General features: G+C 40.6%; 1 protein-coding gene across 1 annotated transcript in view; it reads right to left on the reverse strand.

Moving 5' to 3' along the window:
• Nucleotides 1-6,496: 6,496 nt before the first annotated feature.
• BEND2 (BEN domain containing 2) overlaps nucleotides 6,497-21,401 on the reverse strand; it is a 31,003-nt gene continuing 16,098 nt past the window's right edge. The window contains exons 7-12 of the mRNA XM_075775597.1: nucleotides 19,244-19,757; nucleotides 17,844-18,044; nucleotides 16,814-16,935; nucleotides 15,979-16,192; nucleotides 14,588-14,791; nucleotides 6,497-10,989 (exon numbers count right to left, since the gene is read on the reverse strand). Of these exons, the coding sequence (XP_075631712.1) occupies nucleotides 10,754-10,989; nucleotides 14,588-14,791; nucleotides 15,979-16,192; nucleotides 16,814-16,935; nucleotides 17,844-18,044; nucleotides 19,244-19,757 (1,491 nt within the window). The 3' untranslated portion in view covers nucleotides 6,497-10,753. The remainder of the gene's footprint in view (nucleotides 10,990-14,587; nucleotides 14,792-15,978; nucleotides 16,193-16,813; nucleotides 16,936-17,843; nucleotides 18,045-19,243; nucleotides 19,758-21,401) is intronic.

Below are 21,401 nucleotides of genomic sequence, written 5' to 3' on the forward strand. Positions count from 1 at the left end.
AGCAGGGCGTCACTAGTAAACAGGCACATAGGACTGGGAAATTGATTCAGGACAAGGCGTACAGCAGCAGTCTGCTTCTTTCAGCATTTTTTCTTTAAATATCCTAGAATTCACCAAATAGAAGATAGATTACACTTTCTAATATAAGCCTCCTGAGGGGATGCTGCTAAAAGGGCTGTCAGCAGAAAGAAAAAAAAGTGTTCAAAGTGTGCATGTAGGGTTGGGGACTCCACATTTCAACTCATCTGCAGCTGGAGATGAGACGCATTTGCATTTGTTCCCCTGGCTGAAGACCTAATATTCATTACAAAAGCTATTTCAAAATACTTCTGGCTTAAAAATTTATTCTCATATAACCCATATAAAATAAAACAATTTTACGCAGCTACACTTCAACCAACCTTGCCTACCTCCAGTAAGATCTGCAGAGAGATTACTTTCAGTTTCATTTGGGTTTGAGTCAGGCCTTCAAATAAAGGCCAGAATTTGCTTAATGACTACTGCTCAGAACCCCTTTTGCACATAGCATTGTATATATAAACACAAATTACATTTGGCCCAGAAAGCTTACTTGTCATGGTTTCAGCATCCCTCTACTCTGTGAACGAGTGGCTTTTGTTAACGATCACTGTCATTTTCCTGACATTCAACTGAATGGACTTTCTTTGGAGAAATTATGACAGGCGTGGGAAACATCTCCATAATCCAAAGCACCGAAGATGACATTTCTGCATTTTACAAAGCTGTGGGGATTCGCAGGTTGCTATCGCATCCATATTCTTAAATCCCTGTGGCAGAGGGGGAAGCTGGGGCTCTGGCTCCCGTTCCCTCAGCAGGGATTTGTGGTAGCCTAAGGCATTGCCACTCCTCTTAGTCTTTCCTTCTGCCTTCGCAGGAGCGAGCAGAAGAGCATCGCAGCTGCTGCTGCTCAGAGTCCAGGGTACTTGTGCAAGCTCCCCTGCCAAATTAGGAGCTGGAGTGGGCAACTTCCACAAGCGCCACGAGGTCAGTAACCCCCGGGAGGAGGCTGCAATAGCTAAATTTGCAAAGCTTGTCTGAGTGCCCCCATCACCCTTTTCCTACGTTTGCTCCCAATGATCACTTGATGAGTTGTTATACTTAGTTTCTTTCTTTTTTATTTGAGTGAAGCTCTTATTTGCTAACCTAGATCCTGATCCTTCAACCATGTTTCCATACGTTAATCTTTCCTACCTCGAGGAGTCATAAATAGGATGGAAGTGACACACTCGGATGCTGTTTGCAGACTTGGGCTGTAGGCTCAAGTATCAGTGTAATAAATTCAAAGCCAAGCAAAAGCTTGACTAGATTTGCTTCCAGACTAAGCAAGACTAGGTTTTGCCCATAGTTTCTGAGAAAAGGCTTTCTTAGGACAAGTGCATATTTCAAATGAAATTGAGAAAGGCCACAAAAATACAAAAGGCTTCAATGCTTGGGGTCTGGGGGTTTTTCCTTTTATAAAGGATATGCTGTCTTTGTTGTCTTGTCACAGGAAAGGAATCTTTCATTGTTGCTACAATTATAAGAGGGAAAGAGAAAATACATTCCAGAATAAGATCTCTATGTAAAAACATCTCACTGGCTGCATGGATGAAAGTACAGATACTTGCTTTTGTTTATCTCTGCTTCCAGTGAACACTGAAAGTGTAGCTCTATAGAACTACATCCTTAAAAAAAGGGGGACAAAATGTGCTCAACTAGCACCTCCATGAGATCGCACAGCATAAAAAAAATCCTCACTTATAATCCAAATACACAGAAGGATGGAAAGAATGTTTTGTGGAAAACTATCTTACTGGAATTTAAGAAGAAGAGTTCTGCAACGTGCAGGAAACAAGTATGTTTTAATGGGTGGCTGCTTTAAATGACTGACTTTATTTCCAACAAGGTCATGACCAGAAAGTAGAAAATCAGCTCTTCTTCAGAGCAGCGGCAAAAGGGGAACAGAAAATATCGACACTAAAAAGTTATCTTTGATCTCTTAAAGGAAGTGGCAGAATGTTGTTGGGGGAGTTTTTTTGTTGTTGTTTAGTGGTTTCTGGTTTTTTGCTTTTCTTGTTTTTTTTTTTTAAAGGTTTCTTAAGAAGAAATACAGAAACCCTGTGTATTTTTTTCACTGTTCTCTGTAAAAAAACATTTAAATAAAACCAATCAAGTCAGTAAGGCATTACTATTAATTTCTCAGTGTTTTCACCTTTCTCTGACAACTGAGGGAAAAAATGTGCCTATGTATGTACTTCATTTTCATGTCCCAAGCACCTGACTGCTCTGTTCATCACTCCTTTCCTATAGCCATTAAAACAAGTGCAGTAGTATGCAACACTCAAGAACTTAAAATACGATTATTCCCCCCCTCCAGTGTCAACTTAAATAGCTTTCCCTTTCCTTTTGAAATTTCCTGCCTGCGTAACTGGTAAGGGAAAGGAATTATCTTGTGGATCAGAAAACTAAGCCAATCTCTTTCAGCATACTTGCCGCCAAATTTGAGTGAAGACGGATGCTCTGGGCTGTAAGAACCAAGGCAGGATGCGATAAAAATCTGTTCCCAAAATCCAGCTTAATAGACCCACTGCTGAAGGAGAAACGCACCTCTTTGCCTTTATTGTTACCACTTCTCAAACAGCAACATGATGCAGATTCTTCACAGGTCTGAGAGACTGGTCTAAGCAAATGTTTTCCCACTTTTTTCAACTAAACATTCTCCGGTGGTAACCTCAGAAAGCAAACTGATGCTTAATGAAACAGGCCTGCCTGCCTGCCTTTCTCATCAGCTTTCATGGTTCACACAAGTGAGGCAAAACACAGACTGGGTAAAAGAAGCAAACAAGGTAAATAATGTCACGTTGCATAGAAGCGGGCGTTTCACACAGCCAAGCAGATAGGAAGCTCGGTTGGCTACAAGGGGCCACGGGTTGTTATTCTGAGTCCTTTCACCAAACCCTCAAACAGCTTTCAGAGTCAGAACCTTCACAACTTGCACGAGATAATGCTCCGGATTCCTACAGACGCTCAGGCTTTGCCTGTATGTGGTTTAAAAGGTGTGACATTAGCAGGCATAAACTGGCAAGAGAAGAGCGTACATCAAACAAGCCATCTTTGCGGCAAACTGAGCTTTAACTCCTGCGGCTTGAACTAACTGGAAGCAAGGACTACCTTCTGCATACTGAAAGGCACCAGTCAGCAAATATTGGACGTCTTATTCTGTATTAGTCCACACAATACCTAAACTAAGCAACTTCGGGCATTCCATAGAAAAGATGTGCACGACCATCCTAGTAGCGGTATAGTTTTTAATCTTTGATTAGCAATCTCTGCTCCCAAACAGAAGATCTTGCAGAATTTGACATCTGGTTAGGTCCCTTCCTTTTCTCATCTTTCTGGCACTTACTCAGTATGCTTTCACTGCCACGTCATCCTGAAGTCTTCCCGAAGCTCAGTAAGTTTCACCTATCAAAATACTTCGGGGTGTAGCCACTTCCCACATCTGAAAATGCCCTCAATTTGGGCTCGCTTGTTACTCATGTAACTGCAACCTTTCCTATCTCAAACTAGGCACCCAGTGGTATTTATAAATGTCTTCTGGACTACAGGCAGAAAGATGTCCTTCTGGACAACCCGTGGTCCCTTTGCACAGGTTGGGAATTTCCCAAGCCTCATGCACTTGCCTTCCTGCTGATGCCACTGGAGTTCTCTTCCTGAATGGGGCTTACAAAGCAGATGCCACCCTTGGAAAGTTCACGCTAGTAGATTAACTGCCAAAGAATCTGCCAAGGCTGTGAGAAAAGGAGGATGCTGATCCTAGTGTTCCATCACAACTGTATTTTATTGCTCATACAAAACTATATGTGAATAGTTGCCCCATGCATTACTTTTAACAGCATCTGTAAATCTTTAACTACAAGCAAAAATAGTGCCTCACTGAACAAAGAAATCCAAACTCAAATTAGATGATTTTTAAATGGGAAGATGTAGCTTAAAAGGATAAAGTTCAGCCAAAAGTGAAACTTCAGTTGTTCAGGGAGAGCACCAAAATCAAATTCTCAGAACTGCATCATTCTGTCAGAATATTTAATATTTCTGTCAGTCAGGGAGGTTTTCCATTACTCAGAAAAAAATTCATCCCTCGGCAGGTGGTGCTATAGCCCTTCAATCTACCCAAAAGTAAAAGCCTGTCTTCCAGTGCAGAAGTGAATTTCGTGGAGTAGTATCATTAATGTCACCTCACCACTGTGCGTGTGTGGATCTACACTGAGCTCGTAAGTTAAATACTCACATAAGCTCATAGGTCAGACGGCATTTAAAGTCAGCAATTCCCATCTCACTTTGTGCACAGATGTCATTGTATCATGCACTGAACAAAAGGAATCAGTGATCGCACAAGAAAACTACGAAGTTATCACATCGCCTCATGTGTAAGAAAAAAATTGAACAACTGCACAAATATTTAGCCCATTCTACATTATATTCTAAAATCCCATGAGCACAATCCAAACAAACACTTGAAAATAGAAGATGACGGTATTGCTGCTGTTCTATGGGATGAGTTCTGGCTGTTAAAGCCGAACACGTCTGTGAGATGGGTTACTTACGTACCTGCTGTGAAACCTGCAAAATTTTCGATCAGAGCCCTGAGGGGCACCTGGCAGCCTCCGCTGCCCTGAGCAGCCCCCAGCCCCTCGGCGCCCTGCGCCTGGGCCCAGGGCGTCCCCGCAAGCACCGCCCTGACCTGCTCCCCGCAGGGCTACAGGGCGGGTTGCCTGTCCCAGCCCCATCCCCTGCAGCCTCCCTGGCCAGGCAGGGGGAACCGGGGCATCTTGGCCATTGCCGTGTCCCCAGTCCTGCCTGAACTTCAAAGCCGTGCTTCAAAGCCTCTGCTGCTGCTGACTGTACTCCGGACCTGACTTGTTATCCTGTCTCCTCTGGGATCCCCGGTCACCACCCCAATCCTGATCACAGCACCCTGTTGGAAAGGGCACGGTGCTGTGGGGGTCCCGGCCCTGGCTCGTTCTGAAGCTGCTCCCTGACATTAAGTGCAATGAACAACTACATTTGTTAGACAACAGTATGCAGCGATCCATCTCTCAAATGCACAAAAGTCATCCACACTACACCAGACAGGTACAGAAGAACAAAGTATTCGTGGAGACTCGTCTCTCAACTCCTACAGAAAACCCTTAAGGGAACTGCCAGGCTGGGGAGACTGATGAACGGTTGGTCTCCATTTCACTCGCTCACATACCCACCACCTTCTCCAGCAATGTGGGAGCAAGTGCTAAGAAAGCCGCTGGAAATCTAATTTGAAGCAACGCTGCCCAAGAGGAGAGGAGGATCTGATACAGAGAGCTTATCAGTCACCCAACAGCTACTTCGAGGATCTAAACTTTAAAAAAAAAAAACCCATCAAAAACCCCAACCTAACCCTCACACGCTTCCTATTGTAGAAGGGAGGGAAAGTCACACCCATGCCATTTTTTCCAACTACTATGGAAGTGCGATGTTGGGAACAGAATCATTAAGGTGTTGCTCTTGCAGGAAGGTTTATGTATAGGACGAGGTTCTGACCACTAAACACAGCAAGAATCAGTCCTGCAGTCTGACATACGCAAAACCTCTGCTGAAATCCACCACAGTTCTGACTCACAACTGGAAACGGGGGTGGAATTTTGCCATGGTGCCAGTGTCTAGGGTCAATCCCAAGATGAAAATTAATACTGAAGTATTTTAATACTTCAATGTATATTACTTAAAAAAGGTATTTTCTTTTTGCGTATCAGTTATGATATAATTACAACTCTATGAAAATACTGCATGCATAACCATCCACAAGGCTACAACTGATGCATCAAGAAAGCACAACGTTTTGTGTAACCAGGAAGCGTGCACCAGGTCCTGGACAGGAATGGTACCAGATTAGGGGGCTGTCAAGGCTGATGCCAGAAGTAGCAGATGAACTACGAAACGTCTCAAACCTAGAGATGTCAATCATGCATGAATGAAGCAGCCCGGCTCTACTGCAGAGAGGAAGGACCCGTATTGCATTAGGGATGGGTATGAGGACCACAACGGTGGAGGACAGGTGCTGAATTCTCCGTGTTTCAAATGAATATATTGCATTCCAGCTCTGTTTTATTCCTTGAATAAGGACTAATACAGAAACTGATTCCACTGTGTGAGTAAGGCCTAAAAATACACCAGTTTAGGAAACTCCTTTAAAAATGTTACTCAACTCCTACCCTTTCGCTGAAATCTTCATTTCAGATGCTCACACAATAGCTGTAACTGACAAGTGAAGTCCAGAAGAGGTTGCTTTGGTTTACAGAATGAGTGAAGGCAGTCTAAATTTGCAAATCATCTCACCGCAATCAGAAGACTCCTCAAAGCCCTGGTTCTTGAAAGGAGATCAAAAGAATCTTTTCAGATGGAACTGTACCTGAACTGTAGATCCACGGTGCAAGAAACATTTAAGGCACACGTATGCAGTCAAGGAGCTATATACTAGTTTTATTTGTAAAATACTTTATTCCTAACAGCAAAATATTGTAATTTTATTTTATAAAAGTTAGCAAAAATTGATACATTTGAAACAGAAACAAGAAAACTATTTCTACTTTTATTCAATTATACAATTCTCTTTTCAATATGGAAGCTATAGGTATGCACCACACTAACAGATTTCAGTGCCAGACAGGTCATTCAATAAATATATCATTCTACCATTAAAATCTGTGAAGGACAGTGAAAAAGTTTCATAAAACTACTGAAAAAATATAAGCATTTTTGGCTTTTTCTGAGGTCTGGAACTAGTAATATCTACATACAAAAAAGTTTTCAGCATTTACAAGAATCATTGTATAGAACAGTAACAGCAGAATTTGTTAGTAGTAAACCAGAAGAACCAAGTTTGCAGTACAACATTTGTAGTAGAATATTTCAGAAATTCAGCCTATTTCTTAAATCCTACAGAAGAGTTCTGCAAGAGGCGGAAGGGGAAACTTAAATTACTAATTTCATATCTGATAAGGCCATTGCATATCCTAATTTGCAATAAAAAAGCTGATCCTATACTGGTATAATAAACACTGTTTGTTAGGAATAGATGTTAAAGTGAGAACAAGGAATTGCACTATTTTATCCTATTGCCAACAAAAAAAAAAAAAAACAAGCCATGAAACCTTTGCCTTGGAGACAACAGATTTAGTTAAATCTTGTTCTGCTACATATACAGGCATGGGTTTGGAAGCCACAGCTGCATCAGCTTTCAGAGGTGAAACTTGTTCCATGTGCCAGCTTTCTGAGAAGCTTCTTTCTGCACTCAAACAAAATGCAAGTAGCAAGGCAAGTGCATGCACCAGTTAGCCAATAGTGAAACAGTGAGAGGACTGTGTGATTGATGCTGGAAAAACAAGTAACAGAAAGGCATATACTGAATACTTCCTCTTTTGAAAACAAACAAAACAAGAATACCCCAAATGAAAACAAAAAACCCCAATAAAAACCTCAAGCAAAACAGCCCAACAACAACAAAAAAAGCCATTAACTTCTGTACAGTTACTGCCATTGAATTTCAACTTACAAATGAAACTGAGGGGGATGTGAAATTGAATACATATAGTCATTAATTTTAATTTATTTTCATGAGTTCAACATCCAAGTAGTTTTCAAAATTAGTTGTTTACAGTATTTGGGAGTTGTTTGGTTTTTTGTTTTTTAATATATAATTCAGTGCACCAATAAATGTTAGCGTTGTGTGGACAGAAAAGGCAGGCAAAGGCATGAACATCTCATTGACAATAAGTTCTTCCTCCAAGTGGTAAAGGAGCCAATGAGGAGAGGTGCTTTGCTGGACCTCATACACACCTACAACAAGGGAATTGTTGGGAACGTGAAGGTCAAAAGCAGCCTTAGCTGCAATGACCATGAGACAGTGGAGTTCAAGATCCTGAGAGGAGGAAGGAAGGTAAAAAGCAGGCTCACAATACAGGACTTCGAGAGCAGACTGTGGTCTCCACAAAGATCTGCTAAGAAGAATCCTATGGGATTAGGGCCCTGGAGAGAAGATGAGCCCAAGAAAGTTGGTTAAAATTCAAGGATCACCTCCAAGCTCCAGAGAGATGCACCTCAACAAACAAGGCGGCAAAAATGCCAGGAAGCCTGGGTGGATGAACAAGGAGCTTCTGGACAAACTCAAACACAAAAAAGAAGCACGCAGATGGTGGAAGAAAGCACAAGTAACCTGGGAGGAATACAGTGACATTGTCTGAGCATCCAGGGATGAAGTTAGGAAACCTAAAGCCCAACTGGAATGTGTCCAGGGATGTCAGAGACAAGAAGAAGGGCTTGTGTAAGTACATAGGTGACAAAAGGCAGGCTAGGGAAAATGTGGGCCCACTGCTGAATGAAGACAGGGGACCTGGTGACACAGGACACAGAAAAGGGTGAGGCATTCAATGCCACCTTCGCCTCAGCCTTTACTAGCAAGAGCAGCCTTCAGGAATCCCAGAGACCAGGGGGAAAGGCTGGAGCAAGGAAGACAGACACCGGATGGCAGAGAATCTGGCCAAGGAACACTCAAGCAAACTGGACATACAGTAAGTCCAAGGTGCACCCGTAAGTGCTGAGGGAGCTGGCTGACGTCATTGCGAGGCCACTCTTGATAACCTTTGATCGATCAAGGCGAACGGGAGAAGCGCCCGAAGACTGGACAAAAGCAGACATCACTCCTATCCTGAAGGAGGGCAAGGAGGAGGACCCAGGAAACTACAGGCCAGTCAGCCTCACGTCCATCCCTGGGGAGGTGATGGAACAGCCAAGGCTGGAAACCATTTCCAAGCAGATGAAGGACAAGAAAATCATCAAGTAGTCGTCACAGCATGGCTTCACCAAGGGGGAATCATGCTTCTCCAACTCCATGAACTTCTACGATAAAGTCACTGGCCTGGTAGATGAGGAGAGCAGTAGATAATTGTCTGCCTGGACTTGAGGAAGGCCTTCAACACTGTCTTCCAGAAGATCCTCGGAGACAAGCTGTTGATGTATGGGCTGGGTGAGCGGACAGCGACGTGGATTGGAAACTGGCTGAATGGCTGGGCCCAGAGGGGGGTGATCAGCAGCACAAAGTCTAGTTGGAGGCTGGTGACTAGTGAAGTACCTCAGGGGTCGCTACTGGGTCTGATCCTGTTTAACATCTTCATTAATGATCTGGATGATGGGGCAGAGTGTACCCTGGATTGTGCGGGTGGACACCAAGTTGACTGTGAGCCAGCAACGTGCCTTTGCCAGAAAAGTGGCTAATGGTGCCCTGGGCCGCATTCGGCAAAGTGTTGCCAGCAGGTGGAGGGAGGTGATCCTTCCCCTCTCCTCAGCACTGGTGAGGCCACACCTGGAGTGCTGGGTCCAGCTCTAGGCTCCCCAGTACAACAGAGACGCAGACATGCTGGAGAGAGTCCAGCACAGGGCCACAAAGATGATGAAGGGATTGGAGCATCTCTCCTGTGAGGAAAGGCTGAGAGAGCTGCAACTGTTCAGCCCAGAAAAGAAAAGGCTCAAGGGTGATCTCATTGCTGTATATGAGTTTGCCCTGGGCGCAGTTTGCCCAGGAAGGTTGTGGAGTCTTCATCCTCGGAGATATTAAAAAGCTGTCTGGACATGGTTGTGGACTACTGGCTCCAGGTGGCCCTGACTGAGCAGGAGGAGAGGACCAGATGACATCCAGAGGTCCCTTCCAACCTCGACCAGTCTGTGACTCTGCGAATAAATCACTGCACATAAACATTCCTAGCCTTGTAGACCTGAGTATTAAAAGCTATTACTATGAGCTTGGGAAGGCATACCACCAATGCTGGTCATCTCTGATTGCATACCAACAGCACGGCATGCATCCTCAGTTTTAACTGAGGGACCAATGACTTGAAGCTGATAGAAATTATCATTTCTAAAATCTGAATCAGGATCCAAATCCTCTAGATGCAAGTTGCAGCAGAGTTGCATCTTGTGGACATCCACACCAGTGGATGAGACGCATGCCACTGAACAGCAGACCAAGCCCCTGAAGAAATTATTTTCTTTAATTTTCACTAAGAAAAACCAGAACCAATCATTGGACTGTTTGTTCTGCATGTTTTTGTGCTTTTGTAGAGCTAAATCAGAGCAAAGAAAGTATTACCAATTGTACTTACATTGTTTTCTCCCTCTTTTCTTATCCTACAACAAAGACTGCTATAGAAGGCAAAAAAGTGAGAGATAACAGATTAATTAGATACAATTAAAAAAAAAAATTTTCCTTTCTGCATCAGATATTTTTGCTTAAAATACCCAATTGTCAAATCAGATTTAATTCGTCACACATAACGAGACAATTTAGCTGGCTGCAAGCCTTCCTCCAAGGAGGACCATTCTTTCCTCTCCATGTTTCTATCTGTTTCTGCTGACTTGATGTGCAGTGCATCTTTTCTAATCGGATTAATCTTTCAGAGACAATGAATGATGAGAAGGTGCTTTTGGGAGAAAGGGCATCACAAATGCTACAGGAACACTGAAAGTAATTTCTGGGAAGTAGAAATTCTACTTAGACAAGGAATTAGGGTTCCCAAGTCTTCTGCTAAGTTTGGTCTCACAAAATAATACTATTTAGTGCTGCAGACAACTCAATATAATAGGAAAACTCAATGTAATACGCTTCTAGTTGGGATTTATAAAAACCTGCTAAATTAAGATTTGAGACAGATGTTAGAGAGCTTCAGTCCATGAGATTGATAGTGTCACTTTCAAATGGTTTTACTGAAGTGGGACTCTGTGGAGGACTCTTTGCACTCAATGGTGGCACTGCCAAGACTTTCCGGCGGATTCCAACTGTAGCCTTTTTATGGTCATGTCTGAGACTGCGGATTGTGCTGTTTATGGCAGCCACGCATGCCTTCCAATCATATCCAGTTTCCTTTAGATCAAAGGATGGATAATTCTCTTGAAGAAAGTCTAAAAATAAACACGTATATAATAGTGAGTTATCATTTATGCAAGCTATATACTCTTTGTGGATGTAATTAAGCCAAAACAAGTGCATGCTACCAAAACAGGACAGCTAGGCATATTACAAGGCTTGAAGAGCAAAGCTAGAGAGCAGATATTTTTCCTCCTCTTTCTGTTTAATTTGAAAGTGAGTAACAAAAGGTCTAAGCATAAAAACAAAGTATGCAAAGGAAGCACGTAACCATGTACGCAGGCTTGACCCCTTAAAGTGCTGAATAACTTCAGCTTCTTAAGTGTGGTCAACCAGAGCAAAGAAAAAACTCAGGCTCCATTTCAAAATGAACAGTATTTGGCAGGATCAATCCCTCCTTCAGAGCATCTCTGACAACTATATTCACTAAAATGAAACACAGCAATTCAATGTTACACAGCTGTGGAGGAACAACAGTGACAGAAAAACTGCAAAAGCTTGTTCCTTACCATACTGCAACAAGATCAGTAAACAAATACTTGAGCTCAGTAGCAATACGATAAATAAGGTAGGACTAACTTTCTCCCCTTCAAGAAGTAAAATGAGTAGTTTTAAAAACATATTTCAATTTTTATTTTTTTTAATTACTGAAGAGTGATTGTCCTTCTGAGCTTAGCTGAACTATAAGTTTACTCTAAGAAAGCCTGAAAGATTTAAGTAAGCACCAAAAAGAAATTCTCAGCTGTAATTTCAAATCAAAGGCAATACAATTTCTACTCTGATTAGCATATTTATCTTAGTAGAATGAAAGTTATAGCTAGTTGATATTATGTTAGTTTTGTTCTTCCATTACTCTCACATATACTAGCAATAAAAAATCTAATATTTTCTAAATCATTGTTTACAGTTGGTATTTTAACTTGTAGTTCCAAACCTGGAACTATTTTGCCAGAAAAGCATGGGTCTAAAGAAGAAAATAACAAAGAGGAAAAAACTTCTGCTCTTACAGTTTACTCTGCTCCAGGAGGGGTGGGGTGGGGAGTGAACAAGAGCGCCTTAGGTTCTTTCATTCCCAGCTTGCTCCTGTAATAAACTATGCTGACAAAGGATACACAAACTGTTGGCTGAAGAAGGGAGGCTCTCTTCCCCTCCATTCCTGACAGCAAATTCAAGACAATGCTTGGCCTCAGAGCTACAGCACTGAGCAGGAATTCCTACTACCATGCCTACAGAGCCTTTATAAAAGGCCCATGAAACAGCTTTTAAGTTACACCTTTTCTTTCACAGAAATCAACCAATTGTTGGGACTACAGTAAGGCTATGCAGGGCCCCTTCTTGCTCTGCAGGGTTACATTGGAGGAGCTGATGCTGCCATCCAATCAGGCTATGTTATAATGTTAAAGAAAATAGTGCCAGGGACTGCCCTCTCATCCCAGAATCAACTGACATGGCCTGGCTGCAACCACAACACAGAGCACTTTGTCTTAGGGCTGCAGAAACACCACGTGGGCTCCAGAACAAGCGAGGCACACACTTAATACATCTTTTGAATGCTTCTTAAGCTCAAAATGTCATGAAACAAAATATGTGTACTATGGGAGTATGTGGAGACATGTAAAGTGGCAAGACGTCCCAGGCCAGTGGTGAAGCAATATGTCCAGTTTAGGAAAGCTCACTCTTACACATAGTCTTGCTATATTGGGAATGGCTTCTGGCATGCTCTGTCCCTCAAGTCACACCAGGCATCACCTCAGAGAGCACAAGTCCCAGCCCCATTTTATTTAGCACTATTGCTGTATCCTCAGAGGCAATCTTGCCACACCTGTGGAGCTCTTAGGCTACACTGTCCAGATCTTAACCACCCTTTCAACCTCCCTATACTCCAGACAGGGAGGAGAAGCAGTTTCAAGATTTGTTAGAGGAGATGCACATTGAAAAAATAAAACTTGTGATGAATCATAGCATATCTCAAGCTGGAAGGATCCCATAACGATCACTAGAGTTCAACTCCCTACTCTTTGCAGAACTACCTAAATCACATGACTAAGAGCATTGTCCAGATGAGGGCAACTAGTCAAATACACAACCTCACTAACCCAGTGAGCACTATCGCAGTGATATCGTAAGCACACAGGAGGAGGTAAAACCCTACATCAAGCCAGTGGTGTTGGGTAATGCTGAAGCCATTCAACTATTACATTGCCTGCAGCTTGGGATCCAGACCAGTAAGTAACATCCCACAAGCAAAACTTAAGAATTCCTGGTAAAGTATTTTCTCTTCAGATTTCTCATAGAAAAAGCCAATGAAAATACAACAAGAGCACAGAAAATTAAAGGTGGAAAGATTTCTATATTGCATGACTAAACCTTTTCAAATCTATTAAAATATCTTAAAGACAGAGTTCAACAGCCATGGAGCAACTGGCCACCAAAAACCTGATGATCCCCAACACCATTGTTTGTGCTGGCCACGCTTAATTCTTACCAGATAATGCCAGCTTCTGTGTGATAACCCATAAGCCTTTTCCTCCTATAACCTGCTTCACATTCCTCCTCACTTGCTACACAACTGTTACGCTAATTCTACTGTCACAATTCTGCTTACTTTATCCAACCTTGCAGGAGAGACCCAATGAGACTAACAGAAGACTCCCTCTCAGGAAGGAACATGGATCAGTGTTCCAGAAGTTTTAACGCTGAAGCAAGAACAATGCAGAAGGCAAAACATCTGCTACAACTCCAACCATATCGTACCCTCCCTCTGCTTCTGGAATAGCATTTACAAATAGAATAAATAATACATGACTCCAGGATGTCTTCAGGAAATTGGTAAGCTGAAGAAACTGCAAAGCCATCCATATTCATACAGTAGAAAATTTCCGCTTCATAAGCTGTTTTTGCTTCCAATCTCTATATACTGTTTTTTTGCACTGGAGCTCAGTTATGAATTCCCTACTTAGCCAAATTTGTCTCCCCATAACTCTACCAGTTCTTCTAAGCGTCGGGATGGATTCTCTCATGCTTGCAGAATGCTGTCCATCCATAAAGACCTGCTAACTTTCCTGAGCTTATCTCCTCTTCAGAGCTGTCTCTCACAAGCTCCCACCTATGAGTTGCCTGAATAAGCCAAGGTCTGCTCTCTTAAGCTACAGGGTCTGTACTGTCAGACTTTTTAAACTCTACTCAGGATCTTGAAGTCCATTATTTCATAATCTCTACAGGCAATACTGCCACCGAGTACCACACCCCAACCTTTTCTGTGAAGAGTGCTATAACCTGCTGTGCACTACCTCTGCTTGGCCTACCTAGCCCCTATATCAAGAAATTATCCCCATACCCTCCAGAATCCTCTGGGACTGCTTCCATCTCCCACTGTATGGCCCTTTCAAGCAGATGCCATGGAGACTGAGTTTCCTCATATAAGCCAGGTTTGTGATCTGGAGACTTTCTCGAGTTGTTTAAATACAACTTCATCTCCTTTCTCACAACTTGTTCCACTGCTTACACTAATACCTGTCAGAACAGTTTCACAGACTTATTTCTGAAGCTCCATGGTTTGTTCATAGGCTACAAAGTTAATCACTCTTGTTAATTTCCCCACTTTATCATCTGAACAGATACTTTCTTACCTACCTCTGAGAGCATTAATTCTGTTGCAGTCCAGTGGGCTCATGCCACGTTCAAGATTACCATATACGTTGCTTTTTACCAGCACATCTTCAGTGAACATATGACGAATTAGGTACCGAGCTGACAACTCTGGCCGAGACTTCCCCTTAGCTACATAAATGACTGAGAAAGGCAACTGAACATTGCGCCATGGACTCCCAAGAAGTTCTAGAAAGGATGTCACAGAGAGAGAGAGAAATTTTACTTATTCAATATTGACCATGCTTCAAAGCAGCTGTATTACACTAGAACTAGGACACAAAAAGTTCTCCCCGAAATTACTGTACTTGCTTGGAAAGACCAGATCAAAATCGTAACACTACAGCTAACACTAAAATACAACAGATTGTAGACAGATGTCCAAGTAGCCAAAAAAACCCTGCCTGTTTTACAACAATGTAACAGCACTTCTGATATGCTTTTAGCAATGCTAGCAGTGTAACCTGCATTATTAATGACTGCTTTCTAAACAGTTTTCACTCACAAGAAAAGATGCTGCTGTTCCAATTACATTAGTAAATAAAAGTTTTGCTATTTCAATGGTGCTTAGATCCTGTAAATGGAAACTGAAAACAGTGAATATATTTAACTACTTCAATCTGGCTCCACTGCAAACATTAAAAAAAAAAAAGACGACCATCAGGAGGTCTGTGGGATCAGAATAGTACTAACAAGTCTTGGGTACAGGACCAGATCTGATAAAGCTCCAAAGTAATTCTAATCAAATATAAATTATTTCCAAGGGCAACTAATCTCAGCTCATTTTCCTTGAAGCTCTCTAGAGAGATCACATGCTGTACATGGAATTTTTTCCAATACATTTGTATATTGTGCACTTTTACTTAAAAAAACAAAACAAACCCCAAACATGAAGGCTGCTTTAATATTTTTATTGTCCTAAGTTGTCAGTGTTACAGAAAGGTGTGTTTTTCTTCTGAAACTGCAATACTATTCTGAGCTAGCTTACTCCATATTAAGTGGAATATCTACCAAATAAAAAAAAAAGCAGGGCAACTACAAAATAATTCTTGAAAAATAATTATTCAGAGAAACTGAACAAAATATCTTACAGCTGAACTTTCCAATCTTACAGTGGATAAGCATTATGGGACACTGGTAGATGCAAACACATGTTCTGCTGGCCAGATAATGTTCTTGCTCGTTGCCATGAAGACTTACTATATATATATACACACACCCCCCCCCAAGTGACTGCCTTAAGAGGAAAAAGAAGAGTCACATAGTTCAACAAATCCCTTTACTACACAATTTCACCTACAGTAGCATCTTCTGCCTCTCACTGACCATTTAAAATGAAACACACACATCCAGAATATGAAAATTTCTTAGTATACCCATAGGTTCCAAAGACTGTGGTTTCTTGACTGAAGGTGTGTGGAAAGCTTCTGGAAACTTATCCAATCCTGAATTCTGTGATATGTCAGTTGTACAGATGGTCACTTTCTGAGAGTTTTGAGAATTGCCTTCACTATCTTCACTATAATTTAAATCTATGCAGTGAGATGTATCTGGAGCCTCAGCCACTTTTTCTTTCCCTTCAGGTGTCTCCTGAAACATTAAATGAGGTTAGCACATGCACTGGGAGTTCTCTAGTTAGTGTTCCAGTCCATTTCCCCTTTAGTATAAATTAGATTCCAGATATTTACAATATAGTTACTCCTGAATTTCAATAATGAAAACCACAAGCGAAATAGATACTAAATACTCAGATTTGTACAAAGCTTTTGAGAAGTACAAGGTAAATGGAGTTACAGGTGTTCTGGGAGTGATGTTTCAGTCAATGTAAGGTTGAAATGCATGGCTGAATATATCTGAAGGAAAGCCTGTGAAAACAGTGCTAGCAGCAACATGTTTAAGCTCGCAATCAAATTTGACACTACTTCTGGACAACATTCACAGTGCTTTCTTTTTAGGATCCTATGCTTAAACATCTTTTAACTGCATGCTGGACACATGAGCAGGAAGAGGTAGAGCAAGAGAGAGGGATGCGTTTCCAGTATTCCCCATAAGGAACTAGTGCTGCAGTCAGCAGGCCTATGCTGAGCAATGCAGAGACAGAACCCAAGGAATTTCTGATTAGAGCACTGTATGATAAGGAGTTCAAATAACTAATTTGAGAAAGAACCACAAACTTAGTACTTAATAAATTATCACCTTGAGACAACTTACTGGGTTTATTTTTGTTTCACAGCGCAAACAGTGGATCATAGCATTGACATTTGTGATACAGGTTTTCCAGTCTTTTCCATGCTCGCTCAAATCATAGTTTGGAAAGGTAGTTGCAAGAAACTCTGCATATAAAACGTAGAAAATTTTTTAAGCTTCATGACAAAAAGCAGTATTTAAAAGTATTCTAATTTAAAAAGAAAGAGAGAAAGCTCATATTTACTGTTCTCTCTTTAGAAGCTTTAGATTTCCAGTTTTAATTAAAGAGATAATAAACTCACATTTTGAAGATAAGCAGCACTATGAATTTAAGATGTGCACTGATACTTTTTTGAGGTGGTGTGAAAAATGCTTTTATTAAGCATTTCCTGGTAGAATCAGGAGAAAGGTGTGATTTATCATACTAACGTTATTAAAAACAAAACAAACAAAAAACCCCCACAAAAAATGCCCACAAACCAACCGCCCCACAAAAAAGACACAGTTAATGTTGATGCTGCCAGTACTGCACATGGCTTAAATAATCTCCCATCCTTTAAGAAGGAAAAAGGAGATGTATAAGTTCACACATATGTGCCACGGGATATGTGTAAATGGCTTGACATTTAAAAAAAAAAAACAAACAACAAACAAAAAAACCCCTCCCACAAACAAAAAATGCTCTCCCCATCTTTATCATTTCTCAAACAGGAGAAGTCAACTTAAAAGAAAGAGAAGACTATTTAAGAATCACCAGTTAACATTTGCCCCAAGTATATATCATGGCTATAAAAAAATCCACAGTATGACTGATGAACACAAAGCTAGGAAAAATCAGAATTGCTTTACCACACTGAAGACAAACATTGACAATTACAAAGCAGGAATTTCAAAACCAAGAGACACAGAGTGGAGCACATCCACTATCGTATTTACCAGTTCACCAGTTGCTAGACAATGATTAGCGGAAGCATACAGAAAAGGACTCCTTGTAAGTTAAAAACTTTGTTAAGTAGTAAAGAAGTAAATCTGTGTATTTTGAAAGGTAACATACCTCTTATTGCAGCAATTTTGTTTGGATCCAGTGTTCTGCGCCCTCGTGCACTCACTCCCATAATGCTGCACAATAATGTTTCCTTGGGGAACAAGACACGAACTAAATAGCGTGCTGCATACTTTGGTTTAGTCTTTTGCCGAGCTTTCATCAAATAGTTTCCAAGAACTTTTACATTTCTCACTGGGTCACCAACAAACTCTTTTGTAAAACAAAAAGATTTAAAGAAAAAAAATAATTAAAAACTCAAGCAAGTTCTTAAAAAAATAACAATACTTTTTCAAACTCTTTCTCTTAACCTCTATGGTACTTTTGGTATACGTTCTCTGCTGCAGCTAATTCTTCTATGTATTACTTAACTTTGCTCTTACAAGAGCAGCTTTAAATTGGAATGGTAACAGAAATACCTTTAATTCACATTAACCACCAACACAACTAACTGAAATAACACACAAGAAAATACATTAAACACATAAGAGTCCAAAGCGTTCAGACTATTTTGCACTATTTGCACACATGCAGATACCATGTATGTTTTGAAGACAATGACCCATGAAGAATAGCATATCCATACATAGTACTGCTAAATCATATGCTGTTTACAAACTCAGATAGGTATCCGAGTATTTCGCCTACTATTCATGCAGCTTTTCAGCTATATGAACTTACTTTTTAGACCAAAAGCAACCAAAAACTCATAGCCCAGCCTTCCACATAACTCAGGGCATTTACACTTTCAGAAAGAAACACATTAGTTTTTTAAAACATGGTGCTATTTTACATGTGCATGTTTATTAGAATGCAATGATCTATTGATTTCTTCATTTTCTGTGGAATTAAATATTTTGAAAGAAACCAAACACTGGAGGACTTGAGGACAGAAAGGATTTTTCACTGATAAAGTCCTCCACAAGAAAAAACCCAGATATTTCCTTCACACAAATCAGGTAAGCTGCTTTCTTAAATGCAAAACAAGTACACAGGCATATGCCTCACTTAGCTTTACTGCCCTTTTAAACATATGCATAGCATGCACACATTACTTATGACATATACACAGGTTAAAAATCATTTACATCAAGAGTACCAAGAGAGAAAGAGAGAGCATAGTCTTAAAAGAATCCAAAGCACTTACTGTAAATCAAAGGCTGGTGGTAGTCTATATAACTGTATATACACTGCAGAGGTTTTCAAGTGCTCCCTGGCATATTACACATTCCTATGACCTTTGTTTCAAGGGTTTTAAATAGTATGCCATTATAGAAATGCTTGTAAGGCAGCTACTTCTGCTCCTTTACTTTTGCTAAATAATGCTAAAGAGATTTCTTTAGGCATATTTATTTTATGCTAGCAGCAGTTTTTTAGCCTACGTTTCCGAGTATTTATACAAAGGAATTTACCAAAGCTAGGATTGATGGAGACTGAAGAAGATGGTAGCTCTTCACTTATGTTCACACTCCCAGATGCATTTCTGTAGCTCACCACCACAGCATTATTTCCCAAATTGGTCTCAGATGGTGCTGGCATCGATGATGATGCCACTGGTGAAGATGCAATGTTGGCAGTACTTTCTCCACGATCAAATTTCGTAGCCAGTGTTGTGGAAAGGTCAGGCATCCTGTTAGCTGCTGGGTATGATGAATGCAATGAATGTGTAGAAACTATAGTGGGGAGTGGTGGGCTCTGCCTACAAACAGGCTGCTGTGATTCAAGCTGAAGACTCTGCTGAACGTGTTTTATGGTGGAGTTGACCTGAACATGGCCATTTTGTAAAGCAACCCTTATGACTGGGCTATGCCTTCCCTGGCCTGGTGAAGAGAGATGAAGACTTGATTCCCTTTCCATGGATTTTTGTACTCTTATTTTTCCTTGGGGCAAATGACTGGAACTTCTATATGTAAATCCAACTGGTTTCTGCAAATGTGATTCAGAAAACAATTAAAAGGTTAAATTAGACATATCTGGTCATTTTTTTCTTTTGCAAGCCAGGAAGATTAGATTTTAGTGGTTATGCTATTGGCAACAGACTCTTCATTGAAGTATGAAACCAGTGCTACTACTTTTTAAGCCTTCTCTCTACTTTCTTTTATTCTCACTTGTAGTTCCAACACTAAGAGTTTATCTGGTCAGCTTCACTGTTTCTCAAGATTTTTCCACCTGGGGTGCTGGCACAATTGCTTTCTAAAGAGACAGAGAAATATATAGTGAGAAAGGCAGCTTTGTAAAGGCTCTTAAAAAAAGCTCTTTAAAAAATGACAGGTAAAATAAGAGTTAAAATTTATCAGCCATTGTCCCAGTATGCTGAATTTTCAAGGGATGTCTCCACTGCCATGTTAGCTTCCTTATAAACAAGAAAAAAACACCCTACAATTCACTTTCTTTCCTGGATACCTCTTAATTCTTTACTTGCTAGCTGAAAACATTCAGATCTTGTCTACAACGGAAAATTCCAAAGAGACTAACACAGACAAACTGAGAGATGGGCTATGCTTTCCACCACTTGGAGTACTTTTGTTAAGAAACATATGCACCCTAAAGCATGCATTCTAGTTCAAAATACAAGTCACTGAGCAGCAGCTACCAAGTGTAGCTGACATGTGGGTTTGAGGTTGGTTTTTTGTTTTGTTTTGGTTTTCTTGTTGTTTACAGAAATATAATTCCACCCTTGTAACCTTTAAAAATCTATGACCTGAAGAAAGGCTTATGTGTCTGACAGTTTGTCCATTTCTTCAGCTATTGGAGGTGATGTAACAAAAAAAAAAAAATAGTACCTTTACCACCAACCTTTCTTTATTTATATCCTTAGCTCATCACAGATACAACAATGGTACAGCTATTAAAAAAAAAAATCTATCTTTAGAACCATCAAGAATGCCATAAAGTGCTAGCAGAATGTAAGAAAATGGTTGACAGGTTGCATTTGCTAGGTTCCCCCTTACAACTTATAGTGATAAAAACCTTCTTCAAAAAAAAGCAGTGCAGGTCACTTTTAATCTGACCATTAAAGCAGTTGCGATCCCACATGATCAGAGAGGAAGGTAAGACAGTAGAGGTCACAGGGTCCAAGACCAGTTTGTTCTCTGAATCTCATATTTTTGGATGTGTGGACAGTACAAGTTTGGACCTGTCAATAAGGACATATTCCCAAATAAAATCTAGTATCCTACGGATAATTGACACGCACGAGAAAGTCATCAGTTTTACCCACCCTTAAAGCAAATGGCCTTACCGATGTCTTGACACGTCCTGACAGCAGGATCACCTCTGCCACATTAAAAGCTTTGCAGTATTGTTGACAAAGGTCATGATGGATTTTATGACCTTCTTAAAAAATCATCTGTTATGTTGTACTTTTAAAGAGCATTGTTACAAGTACTAATATTAATCTCCTTAGTCAACAGTGGATTGACCATATGAACAAAATTGATAGTATGTACTCAATATCAAACCTTCTTAAAAATTTTTGAAAAAAGGTATTTTACTAGAAAAAACCCCACAATTCTATACTGTAATGGATACAACAACACACTGTTGAGATCCAAAAATCAGTCAATTGAA

The sequence above is a fragment of the Balearica regulorum genome, chromosome 1 (assembly GCF_011004875.1).
Source record: "Balearica regulorum gibbericeps isolate bBalReg1 chromosome 1, bBalReg1.pri, whole genome shotgun sequence".
Classification (NCBI taxonomy): domain Eukaryota; kingdom Metazoa; phylum Chordata; class Aves; order Gruiformes; family Gruidae; genus Balearica; species Balearica regulorum.